General features: G+C 34.8%; 1 protein-coding gene across 2 annotated transcripts in view; it reads right to left on the bottom strand.

Annotated features, from left to right (window-relative positions):
- Positions 1 to 18,805, bottom strand: part of SPOCK1 (SPARC (osteonectin), cwcv and kazal like domains proteoglycan 1) — a 349,554-nt gene that overhangs the window by 11,029 nt on the left and 319,720 nt on the right. The window contains exons 8-9 of one of the 2 annotated variants that reach the window (XM_051978132.1): positions 7,090 to 7,311; positions 1,587 to 1,649 (exon numbers count right to left, since the gene is read on the bottom strand). In XM_051978132.1, the coding sequence (XP_051834092.1) occupies positions 1,587 to 1,649; positions 7,090 to 7,311 (285 nt within the window). The remainder of the gene's footprint in view (positions 1 to 1,586; positions 1,650 to 7,089; positions 7,312 to 18,805) is intronic. The other variant, XM_051978133.1, reaches the window with a different exon arrangement.

Here is an 18,805-nt window from a genome sequence, read left to right as displayed (position 1 = left end):
CTAAAGATCAGATGACAGCTTCCACTGTTTTCTATTCTCTACAAATATTCCCTTGGGGAGAGGACAGCTACAGAGAGCTAAGGTGGAGACAAGATACAGTAGCCTTTTCAATTCATTTTCATATGAGGGGAGGGGGTAAAAGAAGGACACAGAACAATTTTCTTTATCCTTTCCTTCCAGTCATTCTTGGAGATGAAAACAAGAAGTGCCATTGTAGGTGAGGAATCAAGAAAAGAACGTCTGAAATGGACTTTTCAAATTACAACAGACATATCCCCGACAACAAAATTCCGTGGCATTCCTGTCCTAATCCCTGCCTTTGGAAATTCTGTACTTTTGGCAAAAATCTACTGAAATGTTTCCTCCTTTATGGAACCTTCCTTCATCTCTTCTTGAAAAGTAGCTTTTCAGTCTCACATAATGATAACTAATATTACACAAAGCACTTTACATACATTGCTCATTTTTTCCTCACAGTATGCTGTGGTAAAAACTACAGGTATTATTATCCCCATTGTAAGGATAATCCATAATATAGAGCATATAGGATCACACATAATACATTTGTTCAATATACAAATATGTAATAAACATGCCTATTTGAACTCTTTGTCTTTTTTGCCTTAAGTCCCTTGCTATAGTCACTATTAACCAGTTGCTTATACTATTTCTCAAAAAAATGTACCTTTTTTCTTTATGTATTTTTTGGGGGTAATATAGCCTAACATCCCCCCACACCCACATACCATTTTACAAATGAAGAAACTGAAGACCATGGGAGTTAATTGATTTGTTCAAAATCACACAGAGCGTCAATAGTAGAATTTAAATCCAGGTCCTTTGCAATGCAGTTATACAAGTATATGTCATATCTCTCTATACTACAACATGTGCACCATGGCACAATACTGGGTCTGGAATTAAAAAGACCTGAGTTCAAATTTAGCCTCAGATGTTTATTAGTGATGTGACTCTGAGCATGTCACTTAATCTGTCTCTCAGTTTCTGCAATCATAAAATGAGGATAATAATATTTACTTTCCAGGGTTGTTGTAAAGACTAAATGAGATATTTTTAATGTGCTTAGCACTTGATCCTTAATGCTTTCTTATTTCCTTCCTATTTTTCTTTCTTCCTTTTTCCTGCCTTCACTGCATTTCAAAGAATATAGGCACTTGAATATTTGGTGAATAAATGATGAACAAACAATTCCTTATTACAGAATTTATAGGAATTTATGAAGGAATAGCTCCAGAGAGGGAAAGATACTAATACAAGGTCACATGCTCAGTTGATATTTCAATTGGGACTAGATAGAATCTGGTTTTATATATTTCTTCTAACACTTCCACTATGTATTGACTCTCTCTGTTAATATTGAGGTATGGTTCTGGTTTTCAATCAGATACCATTATTCATAGATCTACATCTTTGGATATGAGAAAGGGATCTGTCTACTTCAAAACATGCCATTTCCATCATGAAAGGCTGGTCCCTTATTAAATAGCCATCATCATGAATGATGTTAAAATCTTCACAGTTGCTTTAATTACTTATCCAAATGCATGGCAAGAAATTGTACTCACCCAGCAGGCTTTTCCCTTTGCTTAGCTTCTGAATCCTGTTCATTTCATTCTGGCAAGGGAGACCTAAAATATAATTTATAAGTTAATTTCCAGATGGTTGTGGAATATACTCTCTAATGACTGACTTCACTTTTGACATGAAATATAGCCAAAAGTACACCTGGAATTGAATTACTCCATATGCTAGTTCTGAACAGTGAGACAAATTTGATTCATTACTATTGTTCCTTTAAAAATCCTAGCACAATATATTTAAAAATAGTATTTGAGAGCTACTTGAGCAATTAAACATTTTTTTTCTATAGACCACTATCTCCAAAAATGCCCATGGTCTAATGTTTTGGCTAATTTCTTGTCATCAGAAAGTATATAACCTCCTAAGGTTTCTATGAGCAGGAGAAAGGATCAGAAAAAAGTTAATCCAAATAGTAGATCAGTTCAATAACAGAACAATGAATCCTTTTTCTGCTACCTTTTTACTATGTCTCACATGGCAGAAAGCGTGTTCTCAATAAAATTATCCAGCAAACTCATTCAATCCTCATGGCCTTCTAGTTTTGAAATAAGAAATTAAACATCATTACAGTAGAAAGCCAAAATGGCTCCTTCTTTTGCTAGATTCTTCAATGAATCATTTACCGAGACATTGGATTCACCCTCATGTCTCTTACCTATTGAAGGGCAAGGAATGAAAGCTTCATATTACAATGGAGCTTGTTGAAGTATATCAATACATAAAATACATTCACTAACTATCACCTATAATGGCTGAATTGATCTGCATTTCTACACAAACTTTTGAATCCCTTAAAATTAGATTGATTTTTTTCCCTGAAAATCCTGAAGCACTCATGCAATCTAATTTTTGTTTATTCCTGCAGCATTTCTTTCATGACTTTTTCTATCTCTTGGTTGGGGACACAGAGGCTCAGAGACGTTTGATAAATTACAGGAGGCACACACATTTTTTGACAGATGAGAAAAAAGAAATAACCCTCACATCTCAGGACTGATCAATGTCCTAGACTTTTATCTCTCATCTTCTAGCCTTATTCACCTACATAAAAACTATAATTGTATGATGATAGATTTTTCTTCCCTATGAAATCTATAATATTTTAAGTAAGCCCAGAGATTTTATAAGTTACCTTTTTCTACTTGACCATGGAGAGGAAGTAGAAGTGAAACACTTAAAACCTCTCAGTTCATTTATTTTTTTATTTTACCAAATTTATTTAATTTACCAAAACATATGCATGGGTAGTTTTTCAACACTGACCCTTGCAAAATCTTCTGTTCCAATTTTTCCCTACCTTTCCTCCACCTTCTCCCTTAGATGGCAGGTAGTCCAATACATGTTAAAAAAAAATCAATCAAACAATAATAGAAAGAATGGAAATGCTATGTTGTGGTCCACACTCATTTCCCATAGTTCTCTCTGGGTGTAGCTGATTTTCTTCATTACTGAACAATTGAAACTGGTGTGAATCATCTCATTGTTGAAAAAAGCCACATTTATTAGAATTAATCATCATATAGTATTGTTGTTGAAGTGTATAATGATCTCCTGGTTCTGCTCATTTTGCTTAGCATCAGTTCATATAAATCTCTCCGGTCCTCTCTGAAATCATCCTGCTGATCATATATTATGGAACAATAATATTCCATGACATTCATATATCACAATTTATTCAGCCATTCTCCAATTGATTGGCATCCATTCAATTTCCATTTTCTAGGTATTACAAAAAGGGATGCCACAAACATTTTTGCATATACAGGTCCCTTTCTCTTCTTTAAGATCTCTTTGGGATATAAGCCCAGCTTATATCTGCTGGATCAAAGGGTATGCACAAATAAGAGAACTGTTCGGTTCTGCACACGTATATTATATCTAGGATATACTGTTTATTTAACATGTATAGAACTGCTTGCCATCTGGGGGAAGGGGTGGAAGGAGGGAGAGAAAAAGTCAGAACAGAAAAGTGAGTGCAAGGGATAATGTTGTAAAGAATTTTTTTTCAAAATAAAAAAAAGTGCATACTATTGTTGAGAGCTACTTGGGCAATGAGACATTTCTTTTCTTCTATACACCACTATCCAAAAATGCCCATTGTGGTGATTTTTTTTCTTCTTTAAAATAATATAAGAAGGTTCTCTCTGGGGGAGAGGGTAGGTTTCTTGGGGAAGGTTTTTCTTGGAGGCAGCCTTAGTATCAGTTCAGATCAATAATTACCCCAAATGCTACCAGCTGGTAAAAATACAAACGTTTATTTTCTCCTTCCAAAATAGCCTGGTTAGTTGAGGCCTATCTCTCTGCTTGGTTCCAAGAGTTCTTACAGATTGTCCTTCAGCCTCTGCCTCTGCTTTCTTCAGCCTCCAGCCAGCATAAAGATGGAATGAATCTCTTGATCCCTTCACTTGGGGCTCAGCTAGCTTTCTGGTGAGTCTTTCAGACCAGCTTGGTCCCAGTAGGGGAAGCGCAGGAGCCCAGCCACCACAGTGGTGTGAGATGAAGATGAATCTGATTGTGCCTCTGAGAGAGCCTTCTCAGTCTTCAGTTCAGCTCCAACTCGTGGCTTCTTCTGACTTGATGCTTTTCTCTTCATGTAATTTGGCTGAAGTCTCCCTGAGAGCCTCTGTCTGTTTCTTTTATACGAGGGAGAAGAATTGTGGGATACGAGAGAGAGGGATTATGGGTTTTCTCCCATAGTGCTCTCTGGCCCCAAGAGCTTCAAGGGAGGTGTGAATTCACAAAGTTACATAGTTAACTTTGTGAACTCCCATACTTGTGAACTCCAATGAGTAAAGGTGTAAACACAAGCATTGTATCAATTAGTTCTACTTAGTACCTTGTTTCAGGTTCTGGCCCAAAACATCTTCTTGTAAGATCAGATCAATAATCTATCAACTCTAATGAGTGAGCAGTTTGTAAAGACTCCAAGAGCCCATGGTCTAATTTTTCTATTTCTATAGTTTTAATTTCTTCATCTGAAAATTGTCTATTCATATCCTTTGACCATTTATCAAGTGGAGAATGGCTTGATTTCTTATAAATTTGAGTCAAATCTCTATATATTTTGGAAATGAGGCCTTTATCAAAATTTCTCACTATAAAAATGTTTTCCCAAAACAGGGACACTGATACATTGTTGGTGGAATTGTGAACACATCCAGCCATTCTGGAGGGCAATTTGGAACTATGCTCAAAAAGTTATCAAACTGTGCATACCCTTTGATCCAGCAGTGTTTCTACTGGGCTTATACCCCAAAGAGATACTAAAGAAAGGAAAGGGACCTGTATGTGCCAAAATGTTTGTGGCAGCCCTGTTTGTAGTGGCTAGAAGCTGGAAAATGAAAGAATGTCCATCAATTGGAGAAGGGTTGAGTAAATTGTGGTATATGAATGTTATGGAATATTATTGTTCTGTAAGGAATGACCAGCAGGATGATTACAGAGAGGACTGGCGAAACTTACATGAACTGATGCTGAGTGAAATGAGCAGAACCAGGAGATCATCATATACCTCAACAATGATACTGTTTGAGGATGTATTCTGATGGAAGTGGATCTCTTCGATAAAGAGAGCCTTAATTGATCAAAGATGGATAGAAGCAGCTACACCCAGAGAAAGAACACTGGGAGATGAATATAAACTGCTTGCATTTTTGTTTTTCTTCCCAGATTATTTATACCTTCTGAATTCAATTCTCCCTGCGCAACAAGAAAACTGTTCGGTTCTGCACACATATATTGTATCTAGTATATACTGTAACCCATTCAACATGTAAAGGACTGCTTGCCATCCGGGGGAAGGGGTGGAGAGAGGGAGGGGAAAAATTGGAACAGAAGTGAATGCAAGGGATAATGCTGTAAAAAATTACCCTGGCATGCGTTCTATCAATAAAAAGTTATTTAAATAAATAAATAAATAAATGTTTTCCCTGTTTATTGCTTCCCTTCTAATCTTGTCCACATTAGTTTTGTTTGTACAAAAACTTTTCAATTTGATATAATCAAAATTTTCTATTTTGTGATCAATAATGATTTCTAGTTCTTCTTTGATCATAAATTCCTTTCTCCTTCACAGGTCTAAAAGGTAACCTATCCTGTGTTCTTCTAATTTATTTACAATCTCATTCTTTATGCCTAGTTCATGAATCCATTTTGACCTTATCTTGGTGTATAGTATTAAGTGTGGGTGAATGCTTAGTTTTTGCCATATTAGTTTCCAATTTTCCCAGCAGTTTTTGTCAAACAGTGAATTCTTATGCCAAAAGCTGGGGTCTTTGAGTTTGTCAAAGATTAAATTGCTATAGTTATTCATTATTTTGTTCTATGAACCTAACCTATTCCACTGATCAACTAGTCTATTTCTTAGCCAATACCAAATGATTTTGATGACTGCTACTTTATAATATAGTTTTAGATCTGGTACCGCTAGACCACCATCACTTGATTTTTTTTCATTAGTTCCCTTGAAAGTCTTGACCTTTTGTTCTTCTAGATGAATTTTGTTATTTTTTCTAAGTCAGTAAAATAGTTTCTTGGGACCTTGATTGGTATAGCACTAAATAAATAGATTAGTCTATATAGTATTTTCATTTTTATATATTAGCTTGGACTATCCATGATCACTTGACAGTTTTCCAACTGATTAGACCTGACTTCATTTGTGGGGAAAGTGTTTTGTAGTTTTGTTCATATAGTTCCTGACTTTTCCTTGGCAGAAGGAATATTTTATCCTATCATCTAAAATGGAATTTCTCTTTGTATCGTTTGCTATTGGATTTTGTTATTGATGTATAAAAATGCTAATGATTTACGTGGATTTATTTTGTATCTTGCAACTTTGCTAAAGTTGTGGATTATTTCTGATAATTTTTTAGTAGATTCTCTGGATTTCTCTAAGTATACCATCATATCATTTGCAAAGAATGATAATTTGGTTTCCTTATTATCTACTGAAATCTTTCAGTTTTTAAGTTTCACAAATTCATGCTTGTTTTTGGATTAGTGTCATATGTCCTTATATCCAAATGGGAAGACAATAATATTTTAATTTATGTAATATTTTCAAAGAACTTTGGCATCTCATGTTATTTATTGTAACAATAATGCTGTAATTTGGATATAAAAGTGATTGCTATCCTCTTTACAGATGATCAAATAGAGGCTCAGAGCTTGAATGACTTATCCTAAGTCACACAGCTATTTAGGAACAGATCAGAGACTGATACAGTTGCTTTATAATTACAACTTGTTTGTTTTCCCTCAGTATACTATCCCTAAAATAGAAATGAATTTGGAAATCAACATCTTGCACATTCTAGGAAGAAGGAATAAGTTCTATATTTCTACTTAATATCACACTGTTCTCTAGTTACTTGTCTGAGATATATTAGGTTTTATTTTCCTTCCAATCCTACCCCCGATAGTGTTTGACCTACGTGACTAAATTAGTCATTAGTCTAATTGTCTGGACTCTGATTCATTTCTTACCTCCTGGCTTCTGAAAGCAATAGCACCATTCATTATTTGAGAGTTTCCCATCTTTGAAGGAGTCACAAGAGTTGAAGAGGGTTTTGATGCATGGTTCATACTTGTCAAGATAAATGGCATTGATCTCTGAATGGTCAAGCAAGAGATCGTAGTTCATGTCCAATTTGTTGAACATCCAGCCCAGGGAGTCCTTGCAGATGGGCAGAATGCTGGTATCAAACCCTAGGAGAAGGGAGAAAAAAATTCTGGCCTGGAAAATATCTGCAGTTTCTTGAACTCACAAAGTCCATTTGCCTAGGATTCAACTGTCTATAAAGACTATCATAATGCTGACTACTTCTTCTTCCTGCCTCCACATTCATTTTTCTCCTCTTTTCCCACTGTCTTGCCACAAAGTACCTGCCTATAACCAGATAATCAGATGATCTGGCCATTCCTCCTTGGGCACAAAGTCATAGAGTTATATAGCTAGAGCTAGAAAGTATTTCAGAGATCACTTAGTGTAACTGCTTCATGTAAGGTCCTCCAGGACACACAAGAAGTAAACATAGATAAGATTTTGAGCTCATGTCTGGAGTCAGTTTCCCTTATACTGCTGTAAATGATTCCTTCAATACTTTCAAATTAGTAAATTCAAGGTATTGTGTTGTAAGTGCTGACAATATGAAGAGAAAACAAATGATCATCACCCTCAAGGAGCTTATATTCAACTTTATTTTTTTATGAATAAGTGAAGTATAGTGGGAAAATTATTTGTTTCAAAATTCTGAGAAATTCTCTCTACTATACCCTGAGCAAAGTCTCAACCTCTTTAGGCCAAAATTTTATTGTTTAGCTTTTAAATGTAAAGATGATCTCTAGGGTTCTTTATAGCTAGACATTCTAAGTCTATCACAATTTATGCATTAACTATAAGTCAAAATTTTATAAGTTAAAACATTTAAGATGCACAGGCAGGCCCACTTTGAGAATTTCATAGCAAATGCCTTTAAAAAGGGAAGATGTTTCCTACTATCATCATGATTGATCTCTTGTATAAAATCTAGATATTTATATATTGAGTTTACTTAAAGTGGGATACCAGTTCTGTAGGGGAGTATAAAGATAGTTTTATGGTGGAATGAGGCTTCCTCATGCTTCAATATTTTGAAGTGAAAAGGCGCTTACCAATGGGAAGTTTGACCATTTGGCTGAGAACTATATAGCTGCAGGAAATATTGATCTCAAACTCACCTGGGGAAGAAATATACCTAGACAAGCATGGGACAATGTGAAAGTATCATGAATGAAAAATCCTCATTTTACACAAGAGATAAATTATAATAATTGGGAATGAAATTAAAAGTAAATAAAATTAAAAGAGTTTGCAAATGTTTATTCTACAAAAGGACAATCCCCACTAATAATGAGCTCTCCTAATAAACTTTAAATAAATATGGAATGTCAGAGCTGGAAAATATCTTATTGGTCTTATAATCCAATTCACTCATTTTACAAAGCCCTAGAAAAGGAATTGATTTTCTTTCAATCATCTCCTTAATTTCTTATATAAGAACCAAATCAGATCACATAAAACTATCTTTTATCCATCTGCGACTTAAAGCAAAATATTCTTAAACCAGTGTTTGGGCATTTCTCCTGTGGTGGTATTGAAGGCATAAAACATACTGAAGGCTGATGCAACCCTTGAGATTAAGAATTTTACATGGCATGCAAGGTAAAACAGAAAGAATCTGGCAAGAGGGCCACCAGACTGTTGCAGGAATTGGTGTTCCTAATTTATGATGGGAAAATAGAACAGGTTCCATGCCAATCAATCCGTATTGTGATCAGGTCTGCAAGAATTCTGAACTTTTGTTCTGAGCAGTTCTGGTCTAGGTGAGATAGTGAGGCAAGGTCTCAAAAACCCAAACCAAACAAACCAAAAAAAATCAGCCCACAGCATTTTGATCCCTTGTATAAACTAAATGTCAAGGACTGGTGATTAATTAAAGCTTTATTAGTGATAGACTTTCATCCAGTCTCCAGGGATAGATAACAAACTGCCTATAATAGTTTTAGAAAGTTGCTTGAAGCTCAGAAAAATGAAGTGGAATGCCTGTATGTTGTTACATAACTAGCAAGTGTCAGAGATAGTATTTAAAGTCGTCCTGATTTGTAAGACTCCACTCTACATTATAATGTAGACCACTATTGTCAAGCTTCAATATAAATGGATCTCTCTGAGCTGCATATTGCCTTAGAAAACTACAAATTAACATTATTTTATTTACTTTGTAGAACATTTCCCAATTAATTTTTTTAAGAACAAAACTTCCAGAAACAATTTTATTTAATTTAACATTAATCTGTTATTCAAATATTTCTAACTAAAACAGATAGCAAAAAAAAAAAATTGTTAACACTCATGATCTCAAAAATATACTTCTCCATGACAATTTGAAGTAACATTTATAGGAATCTGGAAAGCTTAAAGATGTAAAGGTACAGTTTGGGATTAAAATAATTATTTTTATTATTTTCATTATGTTTATATATAATTATTATTATATACATAATTATCACAAAAATATTACAACTGCTCCAATTATTGAATTATTTCTTGACTACACTCTGCAAAGATAGAATTTCTTTAATTCTTTAATAGAAAAGAAAACAATGCAATGTCTTTAAGAAGATAATACAACTGTTCAACTTAGGAGAGGTTAGAAATGATCTCAACTATATCAGAGTTAAGTTTGGTTTCTACCCTTAATACAGTTTCTGGCACCTTAGCCTTCCTTCTTTACTTTTTATAATTTGTTTTTGTTCTTATCTTTTCCATTTAATAGTATTTTTCAATTATATGCTAAGATAGTTTTCAGTGTTTACTTACTGTAAGAATTTTTGTTCCAAATTATTTTTCTCCCTCTGCCCCATTTTTCCTTTTCCCCAAGACAAGCAACCTAATATAGGTTTCACATGTATAATAATATTAAATATATTTTCGCTTTAGTCATACTGTGAAAGATGAATCAGAACAAAAAGCAAAAAACAAGAATAAGGAAAAAACAAACAAGAGTGAAAATAGTATATTTCGATCTGTATTTAGACTTCATAGTTCTTTCTTTGAATGTGAATAGCATTTTTCATCATAAGTCTTTTGGGATTGTCTTAGATTAACGTATGTCTGAGTAGAGCTAAGTTGATCATCACACAATATTGCTGGTACTGTGTACAATGTTCACCTTGTTCTGCTCACTTCACTCAGCATAATTGCAAGTAAGTATTTCTAGGTTTTTCCTGTTCATCATTTCTCTTTTTTTTTTTTTTTAAATTTTTTTATTTAATAATTACATTATATTTACACTCATTTCTGTTCCGATTTTTTTTTCCCCTCCCTCCCTCCACCCCCTCCCCTAGATGGCAAGCAGTCCTTTATATGTTGGATATGTTGCAGTATATCCTAGATACAATATATGTTTGCAGACTGTTCATCATTTCTCAAAGTATAATAGTATTCCATTACACTCGTATACCAGAATTTGTTCATCATTCACCAACTGATGACCATCCCCTCAATTTCCAATTCTTTGTCACCACAAAAAAAGAGTTGCTATAAAGATATTGTCTTCCTTTTTAAAAATAATCTCTTTGGGGTATATACTTATTAGTAATGTTGCTAGAAGTAGTATTGCACAGTTTTATAGTCTTTTGGGCAAAGTTTCAGATTGTTGTGCAGAATGCTCCAGATCAGTTCACAATGGAAAATTTAAGAAAGGAAAACTCAATACTGTCTCTGATTCTCTCTAATAAAGAACTGCTTACTCCGGTAGAAATGATGGGAACCCTGCAGAGAAATGAGTACTTCCTTCTAGAATTTGGGATGGAGGAAAGGAAAGCAAAGCATAATCTGACAGTATTCTAGATTTTGGGAACCTCAAAAATTATACACTGAAAAATCAAAGAAAAACAGTTTCAAGGGAGTTGAGAATGTGAATTATTAGAAGAAAATGACTTGGATGCCCAGAAAATTCAACATGCAGTCTAGATTTTTAAACGTTAAAAACATGATATGGAACAAAAGGAAAACAAAACAAAAGGAAGATAATAATAATATATTGCATAATATAAAATAACAGAGCATAAGAACATAGCTCAGCTATAAAAATAATATTAGTATGAAAACTCAGAACAAGTAGCTATGGGTGATAGAACATGACACAAAATGGTTGATTTGTTTTCCAAGATATTTTGTGGGGGGGACAAATAAGAAGAGGGACAGGACCATTCCTGATGGAAGATGGGATGGGAAATGATTATAGAGTACAGAAAGAAATATTTAATTCTTATCTCACTTTTTTCCCCTGAAAAAGAAAATAAATTGTACTAGAAGCAAACAAAAATTTCGAATAGGACAGGCACTGCAAACCAAGATAACTTACAACATATTAAGAGATGATTTATCAAACCACTCTTGATGAATTCATTCCACCTGCTCCAGATAAATCACATCCTCTGATATCAAAAGAATTAGAATATGTGATCACTGAATGACTGTTAGTAAGCTTTTAAAATATCACAAAGAACATAAAAGGAACCACAGAGCTGAAACAAAGCAAACACTATCTGAATTTAAAAAAAAAAAAGGTTTGGGGAAAAAGGGATCTAATACTTTTAGCCTAGTGACCTTAAATGTGATGGATTTTTTTTTTTAGGAAATTCAAGAATGGCTCATCAGAGTGATATTTAGTTAACATAGTGAAAAAATAATGCAATGATTCCAAAGACCTAACATGAGTCTATCAAGAACAAATGATAAAAAACTAAACTACAAACAGAGCCAAGATGGTGGAGAAGACACAGGCACTTTCTAAGTTTTCTCATACCCTCATGACCAATTATTAAATTCACCCTCAAAAATAGTGCTTGATTGGTAAAACCCAAGAAGGTTAGAAGTATTCCCAGGAAGTGTAGGGAAACAGAATTTGTGAATTGGAAAAGGCAAAAAAGTCCTAGGAAAATAGGATTTGGGAATTGGAAAAGATAAAAAATTCCCAAGAAAGTAGGATTTGTGAATTGGAAAAGATAAAGAATTCCCAAGAAAGTAGAATTTGTGGAGTGGAAAAGAAAATAACTCACTAAAAAAAAAATAGTGAAATGAAAAAAAACCTCCATAGAGTAAAACAACTCATTTAAAAACTCAATTGGACATATACAAAAATAAGTTTTAAAAGCTAATGAAGAAAATAACTAATTAAAAACCAGAATTGAACAAATTAGAAATGAATGTTTCATTGAGACATCAAGAATCAGTCAAGCAAAACCAAAAAAGAAAAAAAAGAAAAATTAGAAAAGCATCAAATATCTACTTGGAAAAATAGCAGATTGGGAAAATAGATCTAGGAGAGATAATCTGAGGATTATTGGACTTTCCAAAAATTATGATGAAAAAAAAAAAGCCTAGATATTATTTTATAGAAAATCATCAAAGAGAACTATCCAGAAGTAACAGAATCAGAAGGTAAAATAGGCATTGAAAGAATTCATCGAACACCTTCTGAAAAAGAACCTAGAATAAAAACTTCACGGAATATTGTGGCTAAATTCCAGAACTATCAGACCAAGGAAAAAATACTACAAGCAACCAGAAAAAAACAATTCAAATATCAAGGCACCACCATAAGGATCACTCAGGATCTAGCAGCATCCTCCTTAAAGGATTGAAGAGCCTGGAATCTGATATTCTGAAAGCCAAAGAACACATTCCACAGTATGCAGCCAAAATAACTTACCCAGCCAAAATGAGCAATTTTTTCCAGAGAAGAAGATGGACATTCAATGAAATGGGTGAATTCCATTTATTTGTGATGAAAAACCAGAGCTAAACAGAAAGTTTGAACTCCAAATATGACTCAAGAGAAGCATAAAAAGATAAAAAGAACTCCTGAGAACCTTATTTCTGTTATGGGTATACATAAAGAGTACATGTATAATTTGGTTTTATTGTTATAAAAAAGGAACTAGAGGTGGAAAGGAAATCATACCAGAAAAAGGGAAAAGTGAAAGTAAAAAGAGGGAAACTACATCTCACAAAGAGGCAAAGGAAACCTATTATACCTGAGGGAATGAAGGGAGGGGGATGAACAGAGTGTGAATGGTAACTCTCATCAGATTTGGCTCAAAGAGAAAATATTAGATATATTTGGTTTACATAGAACCTTTTCCCACCTCATTGAAAAGTGGGAGGTGAAAAACGAAAAGGTAATGATTAGGGTAAATAGAAGGGAATACAGAAATAATAAGGAAAAGGTTTTAAGAAAAGGGGAAGGAGGGATTCTAAAGAGGGAGGGCTGCATGAGGCAAGTGGTGCTCATAAGTCTAATACTGGGGAGTGGGGTAAGGGGGAAAGGAAAGAGAAAAGCATAATTTGGGATAATAATATGGTAGGAAATACAGAATTAGCAGTTTTAACCATAAATGTGAATGGGGTAAACTCCTCCATAAAGCAGAGGAGGACAGCAAACAATTAAAAGCCAGAATCCTACAATATGTTGTTTACAGGAAACACACTGTATATATACAGTAATATATACAGAATAAAGGTAAAAGGCTGGAGCAGACCTATGCTCCAGCTGAAGCCAGAAAAGCAGGGGTAGCCATCCTGATCTCAGATCAAGCTAAAGCAAAAATTGATCTAATTAAAAGAGATAAAGAAGGGCACTATATCATGCTAAAGGGTCGCATAGATAATGAAGCACCATCAATACTAAACATATATGCACCAAGTGGTATAGCATCTGAATTCCTAAAGAAAAAGTTGAGAGCTGCAAGAAGAAATAGACAGCAAAACTATAATAGTGGGAGATCTCAACTTTGCACTCTCAGACTAGATAAATCAAACCAAAAACTAAATAAGAAAGAAGTTAAAGAGGTAAATAAAACACTAGAAAAGTTAGGTATGATAGATCTTTGGAGAAAACTGAATGGAGACAGAAAGGAGTACACTTTTTTCTCAGCAGTTCATGGAACACAAACAAACATTGATCATATATTAGGACATAAAGACCTTAAATTCAAAAGTGATATTGATGATAACTTGCAAAACAGGCATTCTAAAAATTCTTGTTATCCTAAACTGAAATACTGTGAAAGAATAATCCGCATGCTATATACACACATTTTTTAAAAATTATCATTTTTCAGAAAGTAAGTTGTGTACCTTCTGCTAAATCCATATCTATTCGCTCCTTAATTTGATTAATAATGGGTTTTGTTGATGCCATATCACCCATAATTTCCATTTTGAAAGTCTAACGTTATATTTGACTTCCGGCCAAGATGGCGGAGAGGAGGCACACAGCTGTGTAAGCTCCGCGTTTTTCTCTCACTATCTATTTCATTACAGCCTCTGAATTGATGCTTGACTGAAAAAAACCCCACAAATAGTTACCAAGAGAAGCCATCCTTGAGATTCGCCAAAAAAGGTCTGGTTTTGCGCGAGGGCTGGGACGGTTTTGGATCAGGCGCAGGGTGCGGGCAGGCAGCTGAGAGCACGGCAGGCAGCTCACAGCCGAGCAGACCGGAGGGGGGGGGGGGTGTGTGATTGCAGCAGTCTCTGAGGGGAGAGCTTTGCTACAGGACTGGATACTTTGCCCTGGCAGCAAGCCAGCAGCCCAGCAGAGAAGCTAAAAACACTGGGGCGAAGAATACAACCCCAAACAGCTGGAGTCTCTCGGGACCTGGCCACCCTCCCTTCCACCCCCCTACCGCTCCACAGTGACTCAGCACGCTCTGGGATCTCAGAGCACAGGCCCAGCACAGTAGGGCTAGTGCCTTGCTGCTGCCCCCACAGTCTGTAGAGGAAGCTCGGTAACACCACCCAGCCCCACCCCCCAAAAAAACAAGACTCCAATTAGGGGTAATTACTTTTTTTCTTTTTGCTAGTTTGTCTGATTCTTTGACATAATGAGCAAAAAATTGAAGAGGACTTTAATCCTTGACAGCTTCTATACAGATAGAGAGCAGACGCCAAATCCTGAGGAGACTAAAAACAGACAGTCTCCAGGTGAATCCCCAAAGGAGGAGATCATCTGTTCCTCAGCACAGATGAACTTCATAGAAGTAATTAAAAATGCTCTCACAAGAGAGCTAGAAGAAAAATGGGAAAAGGAGAGGGAGGCTTGGCAAGAGAGTCTGGAGAAGTCATCCCACTTATTTAAAGAGAGACTGGATAAAGAAATAAAATCCTTGAAAAATAGGATTAGTGAACTAGAAACAAAAGACAGCTCTCTAAAAAACAAAATGGGCGAAATGGAAAAAAATTCCACAGAACAAAAGAACTCAATGGGACAATTAGAAAAAGATTTTAAAAGAGTGAGTGAAGAAAACACTTCATTAAAAATCAGAATTGAACCATTGGAATTGAATGACTCGAGGAGACAAGAAGAATCAGTCAAGCAAATCCAAAAAAATCAAACAATGGAAAAGAATGTGAAATACCTTCTGGGGAAGACAACAGACCTGGAAAATAGATCCAGGAGAGACAATCTGAGAATCATTGGACTCCCAGAAAAGCATGATGAAAAAAAGAGCCTGGACACTATTTTCCAGGAAATTATCAAAGAGAACTGCCCAGAAGTCATAGGAACAGAGGATGAAATAGACGTTGAAAGAATTCATCGATCACCTACTGAAAGGGATCCTAAAATCAAAACACCGAGAAATATAGTGGCCAAATGCCAAAACCCTCAAATGAAGGAAAAAATATTGCAAGCAGCTAGAAAAACCCAATTCAAGTATCAAGGAGCCACAATAAGGATCACCCAGGATCTAGCAGCATCCACATTAAAGGATCGAAGGGCCTGAAATATGATATTCCGAAAGGCTAAGGAACTTGGTATGCAACCAAAAATAACTTACCCAGCTAGAATGAGCATCTTTTTCCAGGGAAGAAGATGGACATTCAACAAAGTAAGCGAATTTCACCTATTTTTGATGAAAAAGCCAGAACTTAACAAAAAGTTTGATCTACAAATATAAAACTCAAGAGAAATCTAAAAAGGTAAAGATTAATCTTGGGAACTATATTTCTGATATAAAAATGTATAAAGAATACATGTATACCTTGTTCTAGAAAGTAGATGTGCAAAGGACATTGTACGAGAAAAAGGGTAAAGTGGGGGTAGTACATCTCATGAAAAGGCAAAGGAAATCTATTATATCTGAGGGAAAGAATGGAGGGGGATGAATATAGTGTGTATCTTACTGCCTTCAGAATTGGCTTTAAGAGAAAAATTTTAGACATATTCAATTTATGATGAAACTTCTCCCAACTCATTGAAAAGTGAGAAGGGAAAAGTGAAAAGGGAAGGAATAAGCTAAGCAGAAGGGAATATGGAAACTGGGAGGGAAAGGGGTAAGATAGGGGGAGGAAATCTAAGGTGGGGGAGGAGAGATACTAAAAAGAGAGGGGTGTGAGAAGCAAGTGGTGCTCACAAGCTTAATACTGGGAAGGGGGGTAAGGGGGAAAGAAGGGAGAAAAGCATAAACAGGGGTTAACAAGATGGCAAGTAATACAGAATTGGTCATTTTAACCATAAATGTGAACGGGGTAAACTCCCCCATAAAGAGGAAGTGGTTAGCAGAATGGATTAAAAGCCAGAATCCTACAATATGTTGTTTACAGGAAACACACCTGAAGCAGGGAGATACATGCAGGTTAAAGGTAAAAGGTTGGAGCAAAATCTACTATGCTTCAAGTGAAGTCAAAAAAGCAGGGGTAGCCATCCTGATCTCAGATCAAGCTAAAGCAAAAATTGATCTAATTAAAAGAGATAAGGAAGGGCACTATATCTTGCTAAAGGGTAGCATGGATAATGAAGCAATAACACTATTAAACATATATGCACCAAGTGGTGTAGCATCTAATTTCTTAAAAGAAAAATTAAGAGAGCTGCAAGAAGAAATAGACAGCAAAACTATAATAGTGGGAGATCTCAACCTTGCACTCTCAGAATTAGATAAATCAAACCACAAAATAAAAAAGAAAGAAGTCAAAGAGGTAAATAGAATACTAGAAAAGTTAGATATGATAGATCTCTGGAGAAAATGTAATGGAGACAGAAAAGAGTATGGAACCTATACAAAAATTGACCATATATTAGGACATAAAAACCTCAAATTCAAATGCAGTAAGGGAGAAATAGTAAATGCATCCTTTTCAGACCACGATGCAATGAAAATTACATTCAACAAAAAGCCAGGGGAAAGTAGACCAAAAAATAATTGGAAACTAAATAATCTCATACTAAAGAACGATTGGATGAAACAGCAAATCATAGACATAATTAATAATTTCACCCAAGAAAATGATAATAATGAGACATCATACCAAAATGTATGGGATGCAGCCAAAGTGGTAATAAGGGGAAATTTCATATCTCGAGGCCTATTTACATAAAATAGAGAAAGAGAAGGTCAATGAATTGGGCTTGCAACTAAAAACGCTAGAAAAGGTACAAATTAAAAACCCCCAGTCAAATACTAAACTTGAAATTCTAAAAATAAAAGGAGAGATCAATTAAAATGAAAGTTGAAAATAAAAAAAAAACTATTGAATTAATTAATAAAACTAAGAGTTGGTTCTATGAAAAAAACAACAAAATAGACAAACCCTTAGTAAATCTGATTTAAAAAAGGAAAGAGGAAAATCAAATTGTTAGTCTTAAAAATGAAAAGGGAGAACTCGCCACTAACGAAGAGGAAATTAGAGCAATAATTAGGAGTTACTTTGCCCAACTTTATGCCAATAAATTTGACAATTTAAATGAAATAGAAGAATATCTCCAAAAATATAGTTTGCCCAAACTAACAGAGGAAGAAGTAAATATCCTAAACAGTCCCATTTCAGAAAAAGAAATAGAAAAAACTATCAATCAACTCCCTAAGAAAAAATCCCCAGGATCAGTAGGTTGAAAACAGAGAAAGAAAATTAGAGACCAATCTCCCTAATGAATATTGATGCTAAAATCTTACATAAAATATTAGCAAAAAGATTACAGAAAATCCTCCCCAGGATAATACACCAAGTAGGATTTATACCAGGAATGCAGGGCTGGTTCAATATTAGGAAAACTATTAGCATAACTGGCTATATCAATAACCAACCAAACAAAAACCATATGATCATCTCAATAGATGCAGAAAAAGCATTTGATAAAATTCAACATCCATTCCTAATAAAAACACTTGAGAGCATAGGAATAAATGGACTTTTCCTTAAAATAGTCAGGAGCATATATTTAAAACCATCAGTAAGCATCATATGCAATGGGGAAAAACTGGAATCTTTCCCAGTAAGATCTGGAGTGAAGCAAGGGTGCCCACTATCACCATTATTATTCAATATCATATTAGAAACACTAGCCTCTGCAATAAGAGTCAAGAAAGATATTAAAGGAATTAGAGTCGGCAATGAGGAAACCAAACTATCACTCTTTGCAGATGATATGATGGTATACCTAGAGAATCCCAGAGATTCTACTAAAAAGCTATTAGAAATAATTCACAATTTTAGCAAAGTAGCTGGATACAAAATAAATCCCCATAAATCCTCAGCATTTTTATACATCATCAACAAAATCCAACAGCAAGAGATACAAAGAGAAATTTCATTCAGAATAACTGTTGATAGCATAAAATATTTGGGAATCTATCTACCAAAGGAAAGTCAGGA

This window comes from Antechinus flavipes, chromosome 2 (assembly GCF_016432865.1).
Source record: "Antechinus flavipes isolate AdamAnt ecotype Samford, QLD, Australia chromosome 2, AdamAnt_v2, whole genome shotgun sequence".
In the NCBI taxonomy this organism is placed as follows: domain Eukaryota; kingdom Metazoa; phylum Chordata; class Mammalia; order Dasyuromorphia; family Dasyuridae; genus Antechinus; species Antechinus flavipes.
This window is presented reverse-complemented; position numbering and strand designations above follow the sequence as displayed.